The sequence below is a fragment of the Panthera leo genome, chromosome B2, assembly GCF_018350215.1.
Source record: "Panthera leo isolate Ple1 chromosome B2, P.leo_Ple1_pat1.1, whole genome shotgun sequence".
NCBI classification, from domain to species: domain Eukaryota; kingdom Metazoa; phylum Chordata; class Mammalia; order Carnivora; family Felidae; genus Panthera; species Panthera leo.
Window position 1 is genome coordinate 73,580,552 of NC_056683.1, and position 24,685 is coordinate 73,605,236.

Genomic DNA, 24,685 nt, shown 5'->3' on the forward strand with positions numbered 1-24,685 from the left:
GCTCGGTCAGTTAAGCGGCCGACTTTGGCTCACGTCATGATCTCCCAGTTTGTGAGTTCGAGCCCCGCATCAGGCTCTGTGCTGACAGCTCAGAGCCTGGAGCCTGCTTGGGATTCTGTGTCTCCTTCTCTCTCTGCCCCTCCCCCACTTGTGCTCTGTCTCTATCAAAAATAAACAAAATATTAAAACAAAAAATCAAGAGTCGGATGCTTAACTGACTGAGCCACCCAGGCACCCCTTTATTAGACATTTTGAAGAAAGATTCACTTTGGATGCAACAACTAAAAATGCAAACTGATACAGTTGGGTTGTATTGGTGATTCAAATAGCATGAGCAGCATAGCTGTCAGAAAAAAAATTTTGTAAAGTTCCAAACAAAACAATATATATTTTCCTTTCAATAAATACTGTAGCTGCATTCCTGGAAAATTCAGTGTATATTAAAACCATACTATAAGTATTTGCAGTTTAAATGTAAGATGGAGTTGTTTCTAGGATGATTATAATCTGGTTTTTCATCTACAAGAATGGCTAGAGGGATATTTGATATATATGTGGGAAGCAGAATAATTTTTCATTGTGTATTACTGCCCTCTAATTACAGGAGTTCTAATATCCCTGGCATCTATGCGCTAAATGTCAATCACTGGGACAACCAGAAAATGACTCCACAAATATCCAAAATGCCCACCAGGGGCAGTGTCACCCTGTTGAGAACCACTGGTCTATACAATCTGTTCCTGCCTTGCCAATCTTTCACAGCTACTTTGGTTCTGCAACAACTAAACACTTGGACCTCCTACCTTCTCTCCCTACCCTCAGTCTTCTCTGCTTGTATTTCACCCTTCTGACAGATAGCAAAAGTATCTTTCTAAAATGCATGTCTGATCATGTCATTTCATAGCTGAATATGGTCAGAGGCTCCCCAGCACTATAGAATGAAGTCAAACTTTTTAGAACGGAGGGGAGCAATCTGTTCGCATGATATTTCAAATTTTTACCACTCTCTTGAATGTGTGTTGTGGTCTTCCCCATGTAGTCTCTAGAACTGAACAACTTCTCTCTTTCCACCCAGTTGGCCATCTTTGGTCTGGTGAGTTCTTCCTAATAATTCAAAATGCAACTCAAGTATTGCTTCCCCACTGAAGCCCTCTCCAGTCAGCTCCCCACTCTACCCCTGACCCAGGCGCTTATCATGTTCTACAACTATTAGTCTGTCTCTACCACTAGACTGTGAATTTAATCTGACAGCAGCAATTTTTATGCTATCTACCTTTGTGTCCCAAGAACATCAAGAGGGTGGAGGCCATATGGTAAGGTCTTAAAAAGTTAAACACGTTTAAAATTGAATGATCTTGTAATGTTAACTATTTGGAGTTCTGCAGATTACCATGTAATCATTTTTATTTACCTTTCAATATTTTCTCACCCCTGAAGAATCACATATTTGCACCCAGTTTAATCTTTCCATCTATTACAGCTTTTTATCTTGTTCATGTTCTTTCTTTAGTATTTCTTTAAACTCCGATAAATTTTGAAACATCTTAGTTATATTTTCCTTTTACTAGCTCAACCCCTCCACTATACTGACTCATGAAAAAAATATGTCCTTTTTGACCCAACCCTGGTTTATATTTTATTTAAGTAAAGTTAAATAAGTTAACTTTACTTATTTAATTTACTTTACTTAATTTAATTTTTATTTAATTTACTTCTTTATATATCTCAGACAAGAAGCCCATTTCTTTCTAAAAGAATTCGAAATCAGCTCTTGATTGCTCAAGAAACAATCAGCTCATTGTTCCTTTCATCAACAATTTTTAAAAATTGTTTTCTCTGTGAGTGGATACATATGACCTCAGGTTGACTGTTGTGGTTTTAAGTGTTGTTTCATGGTTTTATGACATTAGTGCTTGATGTTATTCACCAATACTTGATTTTGTTTTATATTTTTCAGATTTGAAAGTGTTTATCAATTTCTTTGCTAATTTAAGGCAGAGACCAAAATTTAATAGTTTTACATAATGTTGATGTTTGTCCATGTTGGACTGCTTGGCTTCCCTCTGCTGGTTTTCATGAGAGTGGCCATAATCAGTCACCACCCCCCCCCCCCCCCGCCCTTTTTTTAATATTACATTATTCTTTGCCTTCCTAGGACTTAACAGCAATATTTCAATAATTTACTAATGACTTTCCTTTGGGTCATTAGAAGAAAAATTGTTCCTGTAGAAACAATTTAAATAAATGATAGTGCAGAGACATTTTCCTGGAGGCTACAAAGTGACCTATTGAAATACACTAAATTGTTCTTCTCCATTAGGACATTCAGATCCTCCTTTTATTTCATTTTGGAATGAAAGAATAAACCGGGAACGAATATGCTCTGAGATCCTCTGTCCTGCTCTAGAGCATATAAATAGCATCTCACACAAAAAATTTCCAAGACGTCAGGAACAAGGCAAGTATGATAATTTAAGATAATTAAAATTCTTAAGATGAGCAAAATAGAATGGATTCTAGTAAGCTTTTCTCACTCAAAGGAAACTTCTTTAAAATGTAGTTACTGATCTAAATGTCTTTCAATAAGGCAATTAAAAAATGTGGTATAACAATTCAAACCATGGAATATTTTGCAGTCTTTAAAAAAGAAGAAAGCAAACCTATATGTATGGATATAGAATGATATACATGGTTGTCCTAAATTAGAAAAATTATGAATAATGCATATACTGTGATCCCATTCATATAAAAAATAGCAGAATCACAAGTGAAATATATACAAAGGAGAGGAGATTGGAAAGATACACATACATCAAACTGCAGTCAATGTTGTGCATTGAAAGCTTTAGTTTCTATGTCTGTTTCTTCCACCAGGTTATGTGTTCCTTGGTTACCAGATCAAGTAAATGGATGCCCAGTTAGATTTTTTTTTTAATGTTTTTTTTATTTTTGAGAGAGAGACAGTGTGAGCAGCAAAGAGACAGAGAGAAGGGGAGATACAGAATCTGAACCAGGCTCCAGGCTCTGAACTGTCAGCACAGAACCTGATGTGGGGCTCCAACCCACAAACCATGAGATTATGACCTGAGCCGAAGGGGGGTGCTCAACCAACTAAACCACCCAGGCGCCCCCCAGTTAACTTAGGATTTCAAGTGGAATGGATTTTTTTTAAGTACATCCCAAATATTACACAGGACATACTTAATACTAAAAAATTATTCATTATTTATCTGAAATTCAAATTTTTATTTTTTTATTTGTGAATTCTGGCATTTCTACTTTAAAGAGACCAGAAACCATGCATCCTTGTACTCCTATCATTAGCATATTTACAGATATATAGTGGTTGCACAATAAATCATGAGAGGGAGAATAAGGAGAGCACAATAATAAAGGCAATTTTGCTAAGTGTGTTACATACATTATCTCAATTCTAATGGAAATGCCTTAAAGTTTTCTTAGTGGTCATATTTTACAGATTAAGGAACAGAGGTATACAAAAGTCACACAGTAAATGGAGGAGCTAGAAATGACCCCAAGTTTCTGGGTCCTGATTCAGCAGCCATAACCAAGTGCCAGCTGCAGGGAGGAAAAGAGAGAAAAAAAGGGGAAAAAGAACCAGGGGCGAGGCTTTGATTTTGCCTAAGTGTAGCTGAGCAGGCCTACACAAAGTCTTTAACCTTGCTAGAGGTGGAATGTGGGATTGTAAGAGAGGCAGATAAATCTGGGCCTTGTCCCCATATCCACCACACATTAGAACAAGTTACATAATTTATTTTTGCCTCAATTTTCTTGTCCGTACAACTGGAGTAAGAATACCTGAGTACTGACACGATGAATAAAGGAGATAATTTCTGTAAAGTGATCAGCACAGGGCTTGGCCAGTGAAAGAACACTAAGTCAATGCTAGTTATTCTTGGCCCAGAACCCCAGTCTTTTCATTTAAAAAACCCCCCAAAACAGAATAACAACATCAATAAAAAGACAACGATATGAATAATATCAATATTGCCAAGCTGATTTGAGGATCAGATGAGAAATATATATTATCTCTCTAAATTCTAAAGTGCTTCTCTTTCTCCTCAACAGAGTACTTGCTCTTCAGATCAGAATCAGAATCAATGTCATGCCAGAACATTATTACAATGTTTCCCCTGAGTAATTCATTTTGTTTTAAAAATTATCATACAGTAAAATCAACTCTTTTCGGTATATAAAGTTTTATGAATTTTAAACCATGTACAGATTCGTGTAACCACTACCACAGTCCAGATACAGAACATGACTCTAGCTTTTGAGATTCTTTTTTCAAAGTATTTCACATTCTTGTTGCAAAACAGTTTTAAAAAGAAGAAAAAAAAAAGAATTTAGATAACTGTGAAGATACGAATTAACAAGACTGGCTTTTTGTACAAATCACTGCAGTCTCCAACACCTCTAGGCCTTGTCTGGGCCATTTTTGCTGTTGACTCTGCAGACTGTTTCCACCAAAGTAATCAGGAATCAGCTTGAGAATTGGGGCATTTCTTCCGGCTAAAGGCACATGTCACAGGCCCAAACTTCAGCATTCCCTATTTGTTCCTTTTTATATTATCTTCCAGATCTTAATTTTCCCAACTATTTCCTCTAATTGCCATTCTCTCTCTAAAATGAAGAAGCCTGGAATACCAGCACCTTCTCATCCCTTCAGGACAATTATTGGACAGAGTTATTCAGAGAGCAACGCTGGACCCCTCAGGACCCTAAACCTCTGGGATATAACAGATTCTCCAGGTAACAATCTATCCCTTTTCCATCCTCTCCACCTCCCCAGCCTGCCAGGCACTCCCACGGAGGACAGACATCTGGACCAAACTTCCGTCCTCCAAGGGCCGCCCACGTCCCATCCCCCATCTCGTGGGCTCTCCCATCTTAAGGGATTTGCACTGACACACCGCTACCACATCCGCTTTCTGGGTGACTCAAGTCATTGCTATTTGCCTTTTCTTTCTAGCATGCTTTGGCTGCTGTTTTCTTCCCTCTGCTTTTAATTTGGGGAGGAGAAAAGCTAATGAACCAAGAACGAATCTCCTCTCCACGAATCCTTTTCCCCCTTAAAGTTGGCTCTCAAGTTCCGTAACTATCCTAGAAGTGCGGGGGCGGGACAGGTGGGGATGCATTAATTACACCTAAACCTTAAATTGGCATGTAACGTTATCACTCGGGTGGGAAGACTTTCTGAAGCTCCCTTGCAGCTTGCTGGGCATTTTGCTGCTGCCGCTGTACATTTTCTGCTCATTTCTTAATGCTGCTGCTTCGTGTGCTTCTGTCACCCCTAAATCTATCTCTACGGCCCAAGATGCCCAAATCAGGGTGAATTCCACGAGATTCACCAGCGGTTTTCTTCCTGTCCAAGGTAAATACATTATGCAAAATGAGGAACCACCAAAGGATGCAGGCTAAGGGGGAGAGAAAGGGATTCCCTCACCTTTCCTGGCACATCCCTCGTTAATTTCCACCGGAAGGAGGCGCGCGGCCCAGATCCCCCCCAGTCTCCTTTCTTAAATCCCCCAACCGAGGGTTGCAAAGGTTGGCGCCGCGGCGGGAGATGTCCCTCTAGCAGGCCTGGCTCTCCCCCGCCCCCAGGGTTGGTTTTTCCCAGCTGCGGAGGTTGGGCCAGGGGCAGGGGTGCGAGGAGAGTCGGCGCCCGCTGCGCGGAGCCGGGAAGTCGCCGCCACTCCGGTGAGACTCAGAGTTGTCTCCGGAGGTGACGGGCGCGGAGGTGAGCGGTGGGGAGCAAGCGGCGACGGCGAAAACGCGGAGGCTGCGCCGTGGCCCCTTACCATCTTTTGAAGGGATAGTAGCGTAGGTCCAGAGTCCCACCGCCGCTTTGTTCGCAGCCTCTCCCTAAGGTACTCTTTGGAGATGACTTGAACCCCCTCTGGGATCCGAGGGTCTGGCTGGGGCGGGGTGGGGGGGTGGGGAACGACAGCTGTTAGGTCCTCCATTTCCTGCTAATCCGGGAAGGTACCAAAAGAGATGAAAAGACTCCTGTAACCTGAAACTTCCCTCCGTTCCAAACCTGGACCGGGAGGTGAGGTTCGGGCGGGGGCGGAGACCCCGGAAGGCGGGTCGCCAGCCGAGGCGGTGGGGGACGGAGCTAGGAGAGAGTGAGAAGTTTGGTCAGGAAGACGCTGGGGATTAAGAAGTTAGACTTGGGGGACGAATCTGATCGGGAAAGAGGAGGGCGGGGGGCTGGAAGAGTGTATATATAGTGTGGGCCTGGGCAGAAGGAAGACTTTACGCTCGGTGTCTTGGGACGCGCGCCCCTCTCCCGGGGAAAGATGTGCGTGGGAGTGGGGGAGGCGAAGCCTGGACGGTGTTTCGGAGGGAGGTCCTGGGGGACGTCTTGGCTTGGGGAGTCCGGCTCCCGCACTCGGGGAGCTGCGGCCGCCGCCGCTCCTCACGCTTCTCTCCCGCCTGTCCCAGGTCCTGAAGCGGATCGAGCGCGAGGCGCCAACAAAAGAGGCAAGAGGGTGCCACCCGGGGGCGGCGGCAGGAAGAGGAGCGGGAGGAAGAGCGCGGAGCTGAACGTCCCGAGCCTCCGTGCGTACTTTTTGGAGGGAAGGGGCGGGGGAATCGGCCCCGGGAGGGGGACGCCGGGCGACGAGGGGTTTAGCCAAGTTCCGGCTGCGGCGTCCCTCCTCTGCTCCCACGAGAGGAAAGTTTTCTCCAGACGCTTCCGGCCGGCCGGCGCCCTCCGGACCAGCTCCCGAGCCTTCGGAGCGGGCGCCGTCCCAGCCCAGCTCCGGGGAAAGCCGCGCCGCGATGCCTGGGGGGTGCTCCCGGGGCCCCGCCGCCGGAGACGGGCGGCTGCGGCTGGCGCGGCTGGCGCTGGTCCTCCTGGGCTGGGTCTCTTCGTCCTCTCTCACTTCCTCGGCGCCCTCCACCTCCTCCGCGTCGTTCCTGGCCTCCGCGGTGTCCGCCCAGCCCCCGCTGCCGGGCCAATGCCCCCAGCTTTGCGAGTGCTCCGAGGCGGCGCGCACTGTCAAGTGCGTTAACCGCAACCTGACCGAGGTGCCCGCGGACCTGCCCCCCTACGTGCGCAACCTCTTCCTCACCGGCAATCAGCTGGCCGTGCTCCCCGCCGGCGCCTTCGCCCGCCGGCCGCCGCTGGCGGAGCTGGCCGCGCTCAACCTCAGCGGCAGCCGCCTGCAGGAGGTGCGCGCCGGCGCCTTCGAGCATCTGCCCAGCCTGCGGCAGCTCGACCTCAGCCACAACCCGCTGGCCCACCTCAGCCCCTTCACCTTCTCGGGCAGCAACGCCAGCTTCTCGGCCCCCAGCCCCCTGGTGGAACTGATGCTAAACCACATCGTGCCCCCTGAGGACTACCGGCAGAACCGGAGCTTCGAGGGTATGGTGGCGGCGTCCCTACGCGCCGGCCATGCGCTTCGCGGGCTCCAGCGCCTCGAACTGGCCAGCAACCACTTCCTCTTCTTGCCTCGGGACGTACTGGCCCACCTACCCGGCCTCAGGCACCTGGACCTGCGCAACAACTCGTTGGTGAGCCTAACTTACGTGTCCTTCCGCAACCTGACACACCTACAAAGCCTCCACCTGGAGGACAACGCCCTCAAGGTCCTTCACAACGGCACCCTGGCGGAGTTGCAGAGCCTGCCCCACCTCAGGGTCTTCCTGGACAACAATCCCTGGGTCTGCGACTGTCACATGGTGGACATGGTGGCCTGGCTCAAGGAGACAGAGGTAGTGCAGGGCAAAGCCAGGCTCGCCTGTGCATTCCCGGAAAAAATGAGGAATCGGGCCCTTTTGGAACTCAACAGCTCCCACCTGGAGTGTGACCCTATCCTCCCTCCATCCCTGCAGACTTCTTATGTCTTTCTAGGTATTGTTTTAGCCCTGATAGGTGCCATTTTCTTACTGGTTTTGTACTTGAACCGCAAGGGGATAAAAAAGTGGATGCATAACATCAGAGATGCCTGCAGGGATCACATGGAAGGGTATCACTACAGATATGAAATCAACGCGGACCCCAGGTTAACAAACCTCAGTTCTAATTCGGATGTCTGAGAAACATTCGAGGACAGCTATGCATGAGATGTAGACTTAAGCTTTATTCTGTCCTAAGCTTGCTCCACTTCCACTCTCCACTATGGACACCACTGACCTTGACTGAAAGCAGTGAAGGGAATTTGCTCCCTTGTCATGTGAAGTTTCTTGGTGTGTCCTGTTAATGTAAGACGATGAAAAGCTGTGCATAGTGTTTTATCCTCTTCCTTTTCTTGGAACTCAACTCGTGTGGACGGATTTTTCAAGTTTCAGCATGAACATGGACTCCCGGCTGTCTGTTTCTCTTAGTACAGTTCGAGGGGTAGCCAGTGTACCCGTAACACGGATAGCATTCAACAAGAGCTGCCTCAACTTTTTTGAGAAAAATACTTTATTCATAAATATCAGTTTTATTCTCATGTACATAAATTGTGGAGAAAATAAATGCATTCCATAGACTGCCTGCAGATCTTAGCAAGCTCTTCAAAGTTAACTCCATAGTACACAGGAGCACCTGCATCCGAGAGCATGCTTACATTTTACTGTTCTACTTATTACAGAGAATAACTTGCAACTTCAGATAACTTCTTTGGCAAAGTAAATTACTTTTTTGGTTGCAGTTTATATGAAACTGAAGTTTTTTAATAAACTGCATTGAGACCCAACAGACTAAATTGTTAAGAAAAACTTCAATAAAGATTCTTAAAAGAACTACAGTTGTGTTCAAGTTTGCTATTTGAAATAAAAAGGAGTAGGAGTAATGTCTTCTATAAATAGATTTTGGGAATAGTTTGGAGATGGTGGATCCATTCAGGATTTAAACAGAGTTGAATATTCATGTGATAGACATCTCATGGTCCCAAAGTTAATGCTATTCATGAAGCAATTTTGTAAGAGTGTTATAAAGTTGGTAAGGTAAGAGGGAAGAGTTCTGCATCTTAAACAGCTCACAGTTTGGAGCTTTTTCTAGACTACGTTGTTAGAATGGAACAAAATTATTTGCTTAATAAAACTTTCTATATGAAATTGTTCTGTGGGTTTTTAGAGCAGACCAGGAAACATCTAATGCAAATAAATGTTTCCAAATGAAGTGTCTTAAAGAAACAGAATATCCTAAAATAAAAGACTTAAAAATGTAAATTAAAAAACATTTCCTAAGATCATAATGTAAATTGGAACTTAGATTTTCTTGAGAATATTTTTTTAAAAAACATTTAAAATGGAATATACATGGTCAATAGTTTATCAGAGATCCTGCTTGTATGTTTAGAAAACTGTCATGATAGGCTATGAATTTGAGGCAATAACCACAGATAAATGTCTACGTCCATAAACAAGTGTCTCAACTAATCATAGGTTATGTTCAGTTCAGTATTTAAGAATTTGGGGATATTCCGATTTTGCCTAAGCTCTACATACACCTTTGTGAAGAATAAATCACATTTAAGAGTAAATGAAAGCAATTGGTTAATCAATTGACACTCTCAATAATAGACAAGATTTTCTTTTGCTCAGTTTGTTATGAGCCAATTAAACTTAAAAGTAAATTCCATTAATCTCCAAGCTATTATATACAGTGACTTAAATTTAGTTGTTATTACTTTACATACAGTGTAGGTAAACTTGTATCAGTAAGTCTCAGGGCCTTCTTTCTCTTTAAATTGATTATGTTTTACAGTGTATTATATTTGAAATAAAATTTCCATTTCCATATTTTTATAAATGAAATTGGAATGTAGAACTTTAGGTTCTAGTGGTCTTTGCCTATTTCTTCTCTGAGTTAAGCTGAGAAGTTTTCAAAATAGGGCTAAAGATTTATGACTCTGTTCCTTGTTTAGACTGTAGTTGGAATATGAAGTTTTAACTATATTAACTTTCATAAGGCTCATTTTATGAAATATTATAGTATTTATTACTTACAGGTTCTATTTCAGATCCTATAACTAATCACCCAAGAAAAGGTTAAATATACGGTACTAAATATTCCATTAAACATTTTAAGTGTTCACCAGGAATTCATAAACTGGCTGGCTGCCATTATTTCCTAGGAATGATGAAGATATTAGCCTGCCAAAAATAGTGAAAGCATCTAATAAATAAGGGCACACACACCATGTTAGAAGTAGGCTACTGATGGACTTTCACTGGGAAGTCTGCTGCTACTGTGGAAAACAAATTGTAATACTTATAGTCTATTTAGAAGAATTATTTAGTCCTCATATAATAACCTGTTAAAAACTGAGCTGTATCTAAGATCCAGGGAAGCAGTAAATTCATTAGTTTTTCTCATCTACTCACTGAAGCAAGATCTGGAATAAAGTGAAGCTGTTTTCACTTTAGGTGGATGGCTTTTTTGAAGTTAACGACTTCTTGCTTCTTTTTAATCCCCTTGTTTCTTCCTTTGTGTGAACTTCCCAATTTGCTACTGCTCCCTTTTCTGTCACAACACTCCTTGCTATTCTCCAATACGTGGCAATAGAATATTCTTCTGACAAAAAATATTACTCTTTGGAAACAATTGCTGTTGTGCAGTCATAATACTCGAAGTCTATAACTTCTAAGGTAGTCTGAGATAAATCCAATATGTATAAGTGAATAGAAAAATGAAATAAAAGTATCATCACTTTATTTAAGCGTACTGGTTTTAAAAGCTGATCTTTAGTACCATTATGCATTACTAATCCTAGAAACCTGTAAGTGATCCATTTAAAAGAAACTATTTTGGTTGGTAATATACTTTATTACTCAGCTTGAAACAAAGCTGTTTCAGCAAAACCATCCTTCATTTATCCTTTACAAGTTTCTTTTGAAGGAAGTTAGAAAATACTTAAAAATTTAAGCACTTGATAAATTCCTCAATTTAAAAAGCTATTAAAATGTCCAATACATTTCTATTTAAAGTGCAAGATTTTAGGATAATACACTATTTGACCCTGAATTGGAGCCGCCTCCTTTCAATGTAATCATTCAGTTTGATACATTAATATGTGTATACATCATCAATTTTGCTGCCTGGTGTGATTCGATGGTGACCTGTAAGGCACATTTGTACCTTATGGCTGAAGGATTTTTCCCACAAAACCAGGAGAATTTGAAGCATAGTGAATAAAAATTTTTAAGGAAAAGGAGCTACATAAATTGATACTATCAATAATAGACAAGATTTTCTTTCTTTCTTTTTTTTCCCAGAAGTGAGGAAAGGCTTGGTTGAAATAAATGAGCAAATCACAAGTGGTAAATCCTTTAAATTATCTTGATTGGCAGAAAATTTGGATTATGCTCAATATTTAATTAGAAATAACATACCTTTGTTTTCTGTCTTTTCACATAAATTAGATGTTAGAAAAAAAGAAAGAAGGAAGGAAGGTCCAAATGAACTGTGATTGTTTCCTTATGGATTCTGTTTTACTCTGTCCCTTTTGGCTAATGTTCCAATATGGGCTTACCTTCTTGAGGACATTCCAGCCTTTGCAGCTCTAGGTTGGAGTTTTTTCATATCATTTCTGCTTTCCATTTAAGTTTTTCTCCAAAGAGTACACTAAAAGAGACAACCATGAGGATGTGCAAGGTTAAAAACAATTTGGCACGTGCTTTCTTCTTGCTCCCAAATCCATTTAGTCATCCAGCCTTCATAGAGCAGCACCATAAAGTGAAGACTGACATTTTTTAGATGAGATTCAGGTTCACTTTTATATTTGTGTGAGTATTTTTCACAGTAAAGGAGAGGGAAGAGAGGAAATTATATTTCTAGATAATAAATGAAAAATACCTTGAGAATGCCTTTTTAAAATCTTTCAGTAATATTGCAGTGCTGCATTAGAAATAATTAAGAAAACATATTCTGTATTGTCAGGTGATCCTGTCTTCTTTTAGCTGGAGAAAAACAGCTCCTCGAGGATGTTTTGTACAGTTCTTATCCTTACCCATTCTTATCCGTTCTTATCCTTACAAATGATTCAGAAACTCAAGCTGGCTTCATTTGTTTTTTATCTTGAAACATGGTCATGGTTAAAAAAAATCTAGAGTTTAAAAAATATTTAATTTGTGTTGATGCAATTTTGACAAGAGTAAGAACTCCTAGTATTTCAAAATGGGAGGAGTTTTAGATGTGTGAAGCCCAATTTCCTATTCTATAAATGAAGAAACTAGTAATTGTGATATATCATTATGTTATATATTGACAACTAGGATTAGATACCAGGGTTCCTGACTCCCCTTCTAATATTCTTTTTGTTACATGATGGCATTACTAATTACCTACCTTTAGACCTTTGGAATTCCCATGTTTAACATAAAAAGGCAATTGCTATGAATTTGTCTCATTGTTTTTGCTTTGCACTTATTAAATGTTTTGGTTTGGTCTAAATTTCACTTCCACTGTGTTAAAAATTACTATGTTTCAGGCCCCTGAATATGCCTTAAATACGTTTTGAGATAATTTTTTCACAGGAATCTTATTACTTTTAAAACTCCTTGAGTCTATGATAGGAAATATTTTGGAAATGTAATAGTGGTGTTTCTTTTGAAAAGAAAAATAAAACTGGAAAGCTGTGCTAGCTTGTGTAATTCTATCTTAAAAAATGAGTTAGCTCAGCTGGTGAGAACACTAAACAAATGAGACCAAGTTCATGACCATGGAGACAGTCCGTTTTGCATGCTCAGGTCTGTGCCTGTTCCAGGTGCATGCTGCAACCCTTCCTTTGAGGGCCTGGACCTAAAGGGACTCTAAATCAATGCAAATTTGTGTCACCCAGGACAACCAGTGGACTGATGGGCCAAACCCCGGCAGCTGTACTGCTGCTGTGTTAGTTTACCGTCTTTACCTACGCAGGACCAAACATGACCGTCCCCATGCCCTTGCTGTAGTGTGTATGCCACAGATCACAAAAGGTTTCTCGTTTATGTGACTTTTAAGAAAAATCTCTCATGAGTGCCTTTTACTACACCACAAGGGAAATAGGTTTGCTTTGCTATTTGAAATGAAAATGTGGTTTAAGATTCAGGATCACGATTACTATATCACAAACTTGTATGTGGATGTTTATAAAAAACAAACGTAGTTTATGTTTAGCTGACATTTTATGATGGTAGGGTTTATTTGTGATTCACAATTTAAGGTCATGAATGTAAGGGTACAGTTGTTTTTAAGGGAGTAGAGTCTTAAAATATGACTATAATACTTTGAAAAGTAAATATTTAAAATAATATGTTTTAAAAAACCTGAGGATGTTATCAACATAGGCTTTTTAAAAAAATTGAATTTGATAGATTTCCCTACTTCTCTACCCCTAGAATCCTATTTCTACTCCTGTATCTTCTCCCAAGGAAAACTATGATACACAACATTTCAAGGTGACTGTTTGCACACAGGAGAATTGGACTGACTGAAACATTAGGTGGGTCAATTTGCAAATATACATTTCTCTGTATGAAACAGTTTCCCCAAGTTTTATAATACAGTTAGTGAACTGTTTTCAAAGAGGACTATCTTTCACTTGGACACATTCTGCCACTATTCTTATGGACCACGGTGAACACGTAGGTATTAAACATTTAAAAATGCTTCAATATTGAGATAAACTGCCTTCTGTTTATATCACATGGTATCTTGTCTTTTCACTTACAATGTTGTGAAAATTCCCTGGTATCATTGAAAACAATTTTATGTCTGGTTTTAAAGTACACAGTCAGTCACATATTTTACACATATACGATGCTTCTTGCAATTTTAAGTAATGTTCTAATGAGCATTGTTGTACCTGCCTGTGTTTCTACATCTTTCATTTTTCCCTTAAAATAGATCTTTGAAGGAAAATTACTGCATCAGAAGGTATAATGTCTTTTTTCTAACTTTTAAAAATATTTTTGATGTCTATTTAAATTAGGAATATTAATCATAGACCAGCATAGTTCATTATATATTTTAAATCTCACATCAAACTTTTTACAGAATGTTGAATGGTCTGTGAATAGGATTTTGAACAGAAAGAAACCTTAAGTGGCTATTTAACTTGTCACTGTTTTTAATCCACAAATACCTACTTTTTGTTAAGATAACAAAATTAGGGAATAGCTAAGCAAGCCCATCATCCAGTTAAAAGTGTGTGTGTGTGTGTGTGTGTGTGTGTGTGCACTACAAGGGTGGGAGAGGCTGTGTGGGATATGGAGGAACATCTGGAAAATTAACTTAGCTAGTTACATGTTAGCAAGCAGTTTCAAGACAAACCTATATCTTTGCCTGAATTCTAATCTTTTTAGATAATTTGTGTGTGCATACTTAGAATTAATTTAGATTCCATGCACGTGATTTAATTGTCCTAATCTTACTGTTAATTTGCTTTAAAATTTCAGTGAAGTCCTGTGAATCATTTATTTAGTTCATTCAATAGATATTTATTAAATGTTTTCTATCTACCAAACACTATTGATGAATTGGATTGAAGAAAATAGTTTTGGACTGATAAAATAGTTTATGATGTAAAATTGTTTCTGATCCAGAAGAGGATAAGTATGATAGCAGCTAACATTTTACTGAGTGTTGAGTATGAATCAGACAGTAGGCAAAACCTTTCACATGTAAGATTTTATTTCTTCTCATTTAGGAAGGACTTGAGGCTTAGGAGAGGTGAATTACCCACAGGAACTAAGTAGCAAGAATCAGATGTGGATATTCATTCATTCATTCATTCATTCGTGTCTGTTTCCAAGGCCCATGGCCTGAACCCTTGAACTTTAGGAGCAATAAGATGTGAAAAACTATATTATAGGGTAGAACACGACAAAGCACTTCCAGAGAGTCAAACGGTATGGTACAGGGTTCAAAGCAGGAAGATAGTTTGTCTGGTTGAGAGACTCAGAAAAGGGTTTATGGAAGAACTAACTTTTAAGATGGTCTTGAAGAAGGGGCAAATAGAGATGGGGGTGGAAAAGGAAACTCAAGACAGAGGGAACAGCATAAGCAAATAGAATGGAGGCAATTAAAGACTTAGTGTGTTCTGGCAACAATAACATTTGAAGGATTATGTTTATAAGGAGTATCGTGGAGAGTGAACCTTCACAGAAGGACGAGTCTGTAGCTATGATAAATAGTTTCTATTTAGTTCAGTGGACAGTGGGAGAGCTATTGGAGGTCTATGAGCAGAAGGGTGATACCCACAACCGTGGTTTTCCTTCAGAGGGTAAGAAAGCACCTTCTCCTCAAATTAGTTTGAATATCAGGAGTGATGATAACACATGCATCAAGCGAGTATGAAAAGGTTTATAACTCCCATAATGGGATTTTCTGGGAGAATAGGGCTTGGCTTTCTTTTCACTGTGATTAGGGGGTGGGGCCAGAGTGAGGGTTCTAGGTTTTTGTGGTTTTAACTACCCAACAGATGCCAAGGATGAAACTCATAGTATTTTTATGGGCTTGCCCAGATGTGGGGCAAAAAGTGGGAAGGGAAGGTATGGGGCTTGAAAGTTGTCAGTACTCAGACATCACAAATGGAGGTGGACTCAATTATAATTCATTAGTGATGTTTGATGACTGAAATGTGCTATGTGTCAGTTAGTTGATTTTGAACTTATGAAGTAAGCCATTATGACTCTATGAGGCTTAGAGCATGTGGCCATTGAAGTTTCATTGAGGTTTCACTGGATATCTTGTTCAAGAGTCCATGGTGTGTATTTTGAGAAGAGAAGTACATGCTTTGGTGACCATCAGTAATGTCTAGAACTCCAAAAGGGATAAGATGAAGCCTTTTATTTTGGCTGTAGTATAGATAGACATGTATGACCTTGATTTTTATTTTGGGTATCTGAGGCAAGAAATTCCCATAGTTTTTTAACCCAAAGGAGGTAACCTTGGATAAGGGATTGTTATTGCCATTGGTCAGACCTAAGTGGCCAGATAATTGGTAGTGTCCCAAGATTCTGTAAAAACAGGCACACTGGACCAGTTTTTGGTTAAGCATCTTCTATTGCTAAGATGATTGCATGAAGTTTGGCCAATTCTGTGGACCCTTGAGTCTTGCCCTTAATCAAGTTTGTCCTGCCTAAAGGATGGATAACAGCAGCTTACTGGAGGGCTCCATCACATGTTATGGTGATCTCACCATAGGTAAAATAAATGAAATCCCTTTTTGATTATTCAGTTCATCCTGAGTAATTAAACACAAACACACTTTCTCTAGGTGGCCAGTGGGTCTGGGAGAGGGGTGACTTCTTCTAAGCACCATTACATCTGGCAAGGGACTAAGGACAGGGGAAATCAATTTATCCTACAGGTGGGATATTCTAGAAAGCCAAGATTTGGCTTTATCTTGTAAGTACCATTTCCATTTTAATAAGGGGGCCTCTGTGACTGTGCCCAGTCTACTGGGTGCTGCCTCAGTGATCCAAGGCATAAGGAACAGCTGGGTGTGGAGAGTCCTGAACTGAGGGCATCTATTTCCAGAAAGGCCTCATATGCACCTACCAGTTGATATTCAAATGGTGTGTAACATGGAGTTAAGATGGGCAGCTTCTTATGTGAGAGACTCAAGGGCAACTTTTAGCTATCATAAGTGGCTCAGAGACTCTAGAAGGCATGAGAGGAGGTTGCTAAAGCCTCTAATTAATGCTGGAGAGCATTAGTGGGAGTACCTATTATAATATACTTTTGTTGTTGGTACCTATTATAATATACTTTTGTTGCAAAAGGCAGGCCAATTTGCAAGTAACAGCATAAATGAACTGAAGTAAAATTTGTAAACGAGGAGCATGTTGCCTCTGGAAACCAAAAAGTTTGAAAAGGTATTGGGTCAGCGATTATTTTCTGAGTGTCAGGGATGGAGCCACCCTTGACTGACAACATAATTCCTAGGAATTTAACTGAGGCACTTTTTGTAATGCAATGATCCATCCCTCTTGGTGAGCTCCTTTGTGAGTATTTGTACGTCTTGAATGAATGTGTCACATGAATCTCAGAAGAATAGGATGTCGTCAGTGTAATATCATACCTGTGTTCCTGGAGGAAGGTGGATGTGATGAAGATCTTGCTTACAGAGACCATGGGAGAGCAGGGCTCTTGAGATACCCCATGGACAGCCAGGGAAAAGTCTTATATCCCATCAAAGATGAAGGCAAATTGTGGCTGAGAGGCTGTTGAAACAGAAACCTAATAGAAGATATTTGCCAAACGTATAATAGCAAAGTATTTTCCAGTTGTTGATTGGACAGAGTCAGAAATTTTAATAATATTGAGTACAAGGGTCTTAATTGTTGGTACGATGGCATTAAGGCTGTAATAGTCCACTGTTAGTATCATTAATTTTTTATCAGGTTTGAGCATTGTCCAAATTGGGCAAATAAGAGGAAGGCAGAAGGCATAATGGCTCCTTCCTTTTGTAGGTCTTATTTGGTGGGTCATAATTCCTATAGGTCTTGTTTTAATCTAAACTGGGCTATATTAACTAACTATATTATTTGTAGGGGAAAGGTCCATGAAATCCCATTGTGTTAGACAAATTGTAAGTGCCCAAAACTTACTTTCATTTCAGCTTATTACTTGTTGGGTTAAAGCATCCGTGTTCACCATGGGATATTTTAGGTCAGGGGGCCCTATGACTATGGAAAATTTAGGACAGACAGTAGTTCTGGTGGTGAAGGTGAGGCATCCCTATTTGTTGGTAACTCCTCTAAGATCATAGGGAGTGCCTTGTTTAAATTTATTGGGATCTCCAACTATAAATGTAAGGTGGACACCAATATTGATTAAGGTCATGAAGGCCAATGGGGGCATCTTAGCTGATGTTAAAATTAATTTAGAATCTATGTTGTAGAGGCACAAAAGCCAATCTGTGTACTGTTTCATAAGTTATTTTAGTATATTTTAGATTTATAATTGGGTCAAATTGACAAACACTATTTCAGTTTCTAATTCCTCTTCCTGTATCCAAGTCAGCCCTACCTCCACTTGGTGGTTACTGGATATACTTTGGGGGGTTCTCTTTACTCTGTTCATATTTGTAAGTTTCTTCTTATAGAGAGTCTCCGCTCAGTATTGTCAGGGTTAGGAACCTCTACCATAGTGATTGTTGCTTTCTAGGGTTTAGGGAGTCTGGGTTTAAGTCAGTTTTGAAATAACTCTTCGGCAGGCTGATAAATCTGTGTACTCAATAGAATCCAGATTATCTGTCAGTCCATTTTAAAATTATCCAATAGGGTGATGGAATTCTCTGTTCCTTAAGGAGGCTGCTTTTCATAATGTTCAGTGCCTTATGGGTGTGCCATGTGTATTTTTCTTAATAGCCTAATGATCAAGATCTTTTTGGTGACAGAATCATGGATGGCAATAGAACCAGAGATACTTTAGGCAAAGGGTCCTAGTGAACCATCTGCTTTTAGGAACATGGAGTCTGGCATGCCTCACACAATTGGCCACATGATGGGCTTGTATATTGCATACAGGATCAGTCTTTCCTCTGAGTACTCTAGAGTGGGGTATATACAATCAATGGTCACAGGGTAAGAGCTGTCCCCTGAGCCTAGTGTAGGTCATAGCTTATGATAGAATTGGGAAATAACTCAGTGAGACATACTTGTCTGGGCCAAGACACATGACTTAGGGGCACTTTAAGGAGATCTGCGACCCCTCACACACGCCGCCAACCCCATAATCCTGTACCTAAACTCCAATTATTGAAACTTCCAATTTAAGTTAAATCTATAAAAAGAATCTGTAGACTCGGCAGATGCAGCACTGCCACAGCACAACCCAAAGCACAAGTCTGACAACAGGCAGCAGCATGTTTCCAAGTACATGCTTCCCAACTTGCATCAGAGCCAGTGAGCAAGCCAAGAGCAAGAGAAGAAATACTCGCTTCAAAGGTGGTCATGTGGTCATCAACTACACAACACTGTTTGTTGTTCCAATTGTTTTTGGTTGCCCCATGAAGGCTGGGATCAAACTCCCTATAAAATTGGTTTAGATTTTAAGATTGATGACACCACCCCCCCCCCCCCCCCCCCCCCAAGAGTATGAACAGGTTTATAACTTACATAGTGGGACTTCCTGGAGAGAAGAGACATCCAAGTCTCTTAGAATGGTCTAAGCAGAGAATGTCTCTGATTTTTATTGCAATGAGGGGGTGGGGCCAAGGTATGGGTTCCCAGGGTTTCTTTGGTTTGAACTCTTTCTCCACCATACCAAGGAGAGGAGCGCTGGTTTATTGGTTTATCCAGATGTGGGGCAAGAAAGTAAGAGTGAGAAGTGGGGCTTGAAATTGTTAGAGGTCAAAAGTTAAAAAAAAAAAATGGAGTCTTTTTACTACCCTTTTGCTCCAGGAAGAATAATCTGACAGTATGAAAGGAGAGACAGGAGACAAGTGATGATTTCAGTAGTTAGGTAAAATGGTCCTTTATACTGGCTTTTCACTCAGATTTTGAAAAAGAAAATTTAAAAGTTTCCCTGGTCAAATCTAAAGATGCTGCTGCTGTTGAGCAGGTCAGTTCTTAGGGCCAGTTTTTCTGACCTCTGAAAGAATAAATGGACAGTGACTCTATGTAACAGTCAGAGCATTCCATAATCTATCCCTTCTTTTTCTGTTCCATCTTTTTTTTTTAAGGACCACCCCCCAACTGTTCCATCTTTGACAGATGTTCTAATGAGAATGAATTCACCAGAGAGATTGCGTGAACAAATCTGCAATCTTAATAATTTAATGCTGGCTAATCAAATTAAACTTTGGGTGGTATTATGTTCCCTAATGGTCCTTAGAGCAAATTGGTCACATATAGCTAGGGTAGTTTTAAATTACGTTTATACTACATACTCTAGAGACATTTTGTATTATTTAAGGAAGTGATTCTTATTTAATAAGTGACATATTTCATAATTCATTATGTAATATTAATATGCCCCAGGTACCATTCTAAGTGCTGTATTAATATTAAATCATTTTGTCCTTTTAATGGGACATATGGGACAATGTGATATAGATGAGGAAAGTGAGGCACATTGGAGGTTAAACAACCTGCTTAAATTCATACAACTAGTAAGTGGGACGGCTAGGATATGAACCCCAGGTCTTAAAGTTTAAATCTGGCTCTAGAGTCCACATCTCAACCACTGTGCTATATTGTTTCTCACAGGTAGCATGCTAACCACAATGCTTTATATTCTTAGAGAAATTAAGAATAAAACAGGTTTCTTTATAACAAGGATGGTATATGGGATTATGGGGTAAGTGAACCAAATGATTTAATTTCAATTTCAAAATCTTTAGTTTTTTAATTTTTTGATGTTAAACCGTAAACACAAAATCGCTACATTACAGTGGTATTTACTGTATGTGAAAAATGGTAATAATATAAGGTCCTGAATAAGTTACTGTATATGGAAAAGAGCACCAATTAATTTCATTTGAAAAACTAAAATTAAAAAAAAATCACAGCTTATAAAAGAGTAGTGTAACTATTTTACTTTCAATATCTACGTGGGTTCAAGGATTTCCTTTGTGACTTAAAATTTTTTTTTAATGTTTATTTTTGAGAGAGAGAGAGAGAGAGAGGTGGGGGGCAGAGAGAGAAGGAGACACAGAATCTGAAGGAGGCTCCAGGTTCTGAGCTGTCAGCACAGAGCCTGACGCAGGGCTCGAACTCACGGACTGGACTGTGAGATCATGACCTGAGCCGGAGTCAGGTGCTCAACTGACTGAGCCACCCAGGCGCCCCTTAAAATTTTTATTTAATGTTTATTCATTTTTTTTTTTTGAGAGAGAGACAGAGCGCGAGCAGGGGAGGGGCAGAGAGAGAGGGAGCCACAGAATCTGAAGCAGGCTCCAGGCTCTGAGCTTCAGCACCGAACCAGATGCAGGGTTTGAACTCATGAGCTGCGAAATCATGACCTGAGCCTAAGTTGGACTCTTAACCAACTGAACCACCCAGGGGCCCCTCCTTCGTGACTTTAAATGATCAGTTTTATGCGATCCTTTGGCTGCCATCAATTTTTGAGAAGTGCTTTCCACAAAGTGAAACTTCGTTTTGAACAATTTTGAACCAGATATATCAGACATTTCAAGCCTTTTCTTGAATGTTTTGACCTTAGTTATCTGATCTGAGTTCTGCATTTCCATTTGAATCAGATGGTTGTGAAATTCTCCCTGCTAGAGTTCAGAATAATTTCTCATGTCTTTTAACTTAATCTTGGCTGGACAATTGCCTTCTGGGGGGGAGAAGCTGAGAACAAGTGCTCCTGCCCTTCCTGTCTGCCAGGGTGGTAATCCTAGTGTCTGTAGAAAGGCGTTGCTTTAGGGATTCCTCTGCTACCTATGTTAACTGCAATAAGGATATTTTTCAACAACTTGCGGCTTTATTTACAAGCTAACTTACTATTTTAACTGACTTCATTGGTCATATTAGCAAAATCACTGCTCAGTCTAAAGAAATAACTGTTTCAATTATCTTGACTTTTAGGATAAAATACAAAATGCATTTTTAGATTGACTTGACTTTTCTTCCCCTCCACTTGACTGTTTTGCTTGTGCAGGTCACCATAATTTTAGTCTGAGGATCTTTGGTAAAAGATGTAGCAGTACAAATAAAAAGCAAAGAACAATTAAGTCAGATTTTTCCATGTATCTCATCTACCCCTTGGTTAGAGGTTAGTTGCTTTGGCATTGGGAAGGCCTGACTTAATTCTTTCAGTTCTGAGGTAGAAAAAAATGGCATTTTACTAAACATAATCAGCAATGTTGATGTTTAGGATATCTGACAATTTGTTAATGTCCTTTGTTTTGCTTGAGAAACTAGAGATACAGCCAGTTTCATCAACAGCAGTCAGTGCAGACAGTATATGGTACTACTTGACTAGATGGAACTAGTTTTGGCCAATCTTCAAGTTGAGTTGAGTTCCAAGCTGGATTGAGGCTGGACTCAAGAGGACCCTCCTACTGGCAATGACTCCCTAACCAGCTTCAAAGACTCTGACAAGTAAAATAGTCTCCAGGAGAGACCAAGTGCATTAATTTGGATTAAGTTCTGCTGTGAGTGGCAGAAAACTCAGTGGAAACAAATTTATTTCTCTTAAAAAATTGAAGATTTAAAGTTCAGAAGTGCTGGGGCACCTGAATGGCTCAGTTGGTTGAGTGTCTGACTTCAGCCCAGGTCATGATACCGTACTTTGTGGGTTTGGGTCCCTCATCGGGCTCTGTGCTGACAGCTCAGAGCCTGGAGCGTGCTTCAGATTCTGTGTCTCCTTCTATCTATGCCCCTCCCCCATTCTATCTCTCTATCTCCCCAAAATAAATAAACATTAAAAAAATTATTAAAGTTCAGAAGTGCTATGGCAGCCTTTCTCTATGAAGTCCTCAGCAACTCAGGATGCTTCTAGCTCATTGGTCCTCCATTTCTAGTGGGCAAACCTTTTGGTCTCAGTTGGCTTGACTCTGGGACCCCATTAGGATGAGCCCTTGGGAGCCATATTTCATCCACCCAGTAGCAAGTGGACCGGTCTTGAGAAAATAGCACTTTTTCCAGGATTTTTTTTTTTTTTTTTTGGTCAATGGAGTAAGATCAACCCCTCTGTATTTTTGTTTCTGACTTTTCCCCATGTAGTTTGCTTACTGAAAAGCAAAGTTTATGTTAATTGCCAATATGGTGAAAGCCCTGTTTCCTTTTGGGTTCTTTTCCCCTGGAGCTAAAGTGAATCATCTGTGGTTCAAATTAGTGAGGTTTTCAGTTCAGGAAATATTTATTCAAGACCTTCTAAGGGTCAAGAACTATGCTGGAGGATATGAAGAATAAAATATGAAGAATATAGAGTCCATGTGTTCTCATAGTTGAAATTAGACAAGCACACAAATCATTATAATACAAAGTAAAATGTGAATATAAAAGATACACGGTGTTGTATGAAAACAAAGGAGAGATAACTTTTACTGGATGACTTGGAGAAGGCTTAATGGAGTAAATGTCATTAGATCTGGGCTTTGGAGAACTAGAGGCAATTGTTGGTTGCTTACATAATACCCATCACTTCCCTTGATCCTCCGCCTGGACAGTATAGTCCACTTCCCATGTTGGAGCCTGAAAATGTACATGTTAACATTTCCACCTTCTTTGAAACTAGAGAATGACATAATTCCTTTCAATTAGCAACTTAGCAGAGGTCTGCTAAGGGCATACTGGAAAGAGTTTTCCATATGAGGCATATGAGAGGAACTCCCTTCCCTATTCCTTTTTACATAGATATATGAGGTGTGACGTGTGGAGCAGTGGCAGCTAGCTTGTGACTATTTGAAAACAAACATGAAGACAATGGCCAACATGAAGATAGCGAAGTAGTTGTTGCTATGTAAGGTAATAAATGTCTGTATTATTTAAGGCACAGTTGAGTATTCTGTTACAGGAGACTATGAGCCTCCTAACTGACAGAGTAGGATTTTTCCTGGCAGTTTGGGGTATGGTAGGGGGTTGGGGAGTGGTGAAGTGGTATTGGAGAAAGAATATGCCAATCAACAGGAACAGTGTGAAGATAAATATGAAATTTAAAAACTCAGATTATATAGGGAAATAGCAAATGGTTTGGTTTAGTTGGAGAAAAGAGAGGATGGCAAATAATGAGACGCACCTGGTAAGATAGTTTGAAGACTTTGTAAGCTGAACTTAGGGTTTAGAATTTATTCAGTAGGAAATAGTAACAGTTGAAGGTCTGTGAGGGGAACTATAATCAAAACTATGCTTTCTTGTTTGAAGAATCTATCTCCATATGTGTGTGTGTGTGTGTGTGTTCATTATATATATATATATATATATATATATATATATATATATATACATATATATGGCTACACGTTTTATATATATGTGCATATATATATATATATATATATATATATATATATATATATATAAAATGTGGCTACACTTGCCTCCTTTTGAATTTTCTTCATCCTATCATCAAGAATATATAATGTACAAAGTCAAAAAGAGGGGACGGACTGTTCTACATTGTATACCACTGCTGGTTAAACTTTACATAACTGCTTAACATGTTTAATTACAAGAGGCAGTTCCCTCTGATTAACTCTCATTTAAGCATCTCTAGATTTAAAATATTTGATATTATGGACAGTTGGCAGATGAGAAGAACCCTAATCAGAAATGCACATTATATTTTAATATGCAATTATCTTGTAGTTTTATCCAGAGTTGAGACAATTTTTTGTTCTTTTTAAAATAAAAGGTATTTTATTACAAAATAATAAATTCTTTATTATTAAATATTCAGGAAATTTAGAAAATTGGGAATAAGAAATAAATCAATAAACCCTCAGTCCACTATTGTCCTTTAAGCTTTTTTCCCCCCCCTTAAACTTTTTTTAAAGGCTTGAAGATGATGCATTATATATTTAAATTTAGGTTGAAAATATGTAACTGGCACATATAAGTGAACAAAATAAACCTGATTTCATGATTTGACAGTAAAATGTTATGTCACAACTCTCAATTATCATTTAAATAATATGTTCTTCTGGATTCAAGCATATTATTCATCAGGAGTTTTAGTTTATTTCAGAAAGTAAAGGCAGATTATGTCAGAATAAACATAGCATTTGTTCTATCTCTGTAAAAATGAGCAAACCCTGAATTTTGTTTTGTGGACTTCCATAAGGAC

At 39.9% G+C, this 24,685-nt stretch overlaps 1 protein-coding gene and 1 pseudogene across 1 annotated transcript; one reads left to right on the forward strand and one right to left on the reverse strand.

Moving 5' to 3' along the window:
* Positions 1-6,737: 6,737 nt before the first annotated feature.
* Positions 6,738-8,710, forward strand: TPBG (trophoblast glycoprotein). The gene has a single exon (XM_042937342.1). The coding sequence runs from the start codon at positions 6,808-6,810 to the stop codon at positions 8,065-8,067; it is 1,260 nt and encodes a 419-aa protein (XP_042793276.1). The 5' UTR covers positions 6,738-6,807; the 3' UTR covers positions 8,068-8,710.
* LOC122220713 overlaps positions 8,287-24,685 on the reverse strand; it is a 54,894-nt pseudogene continuing 38,495 nt past the window's right edge.

Bases quoted from the DNA above. Each gene is read 5' to 3' on its own strand.
- TPBG (XM_042937342.1), top strand. From the start codon at position 6,808: ATGCCTGGGGGGTGCTCCCGGGGCCCCGCCGCCGGAGACGGGCGGCTG.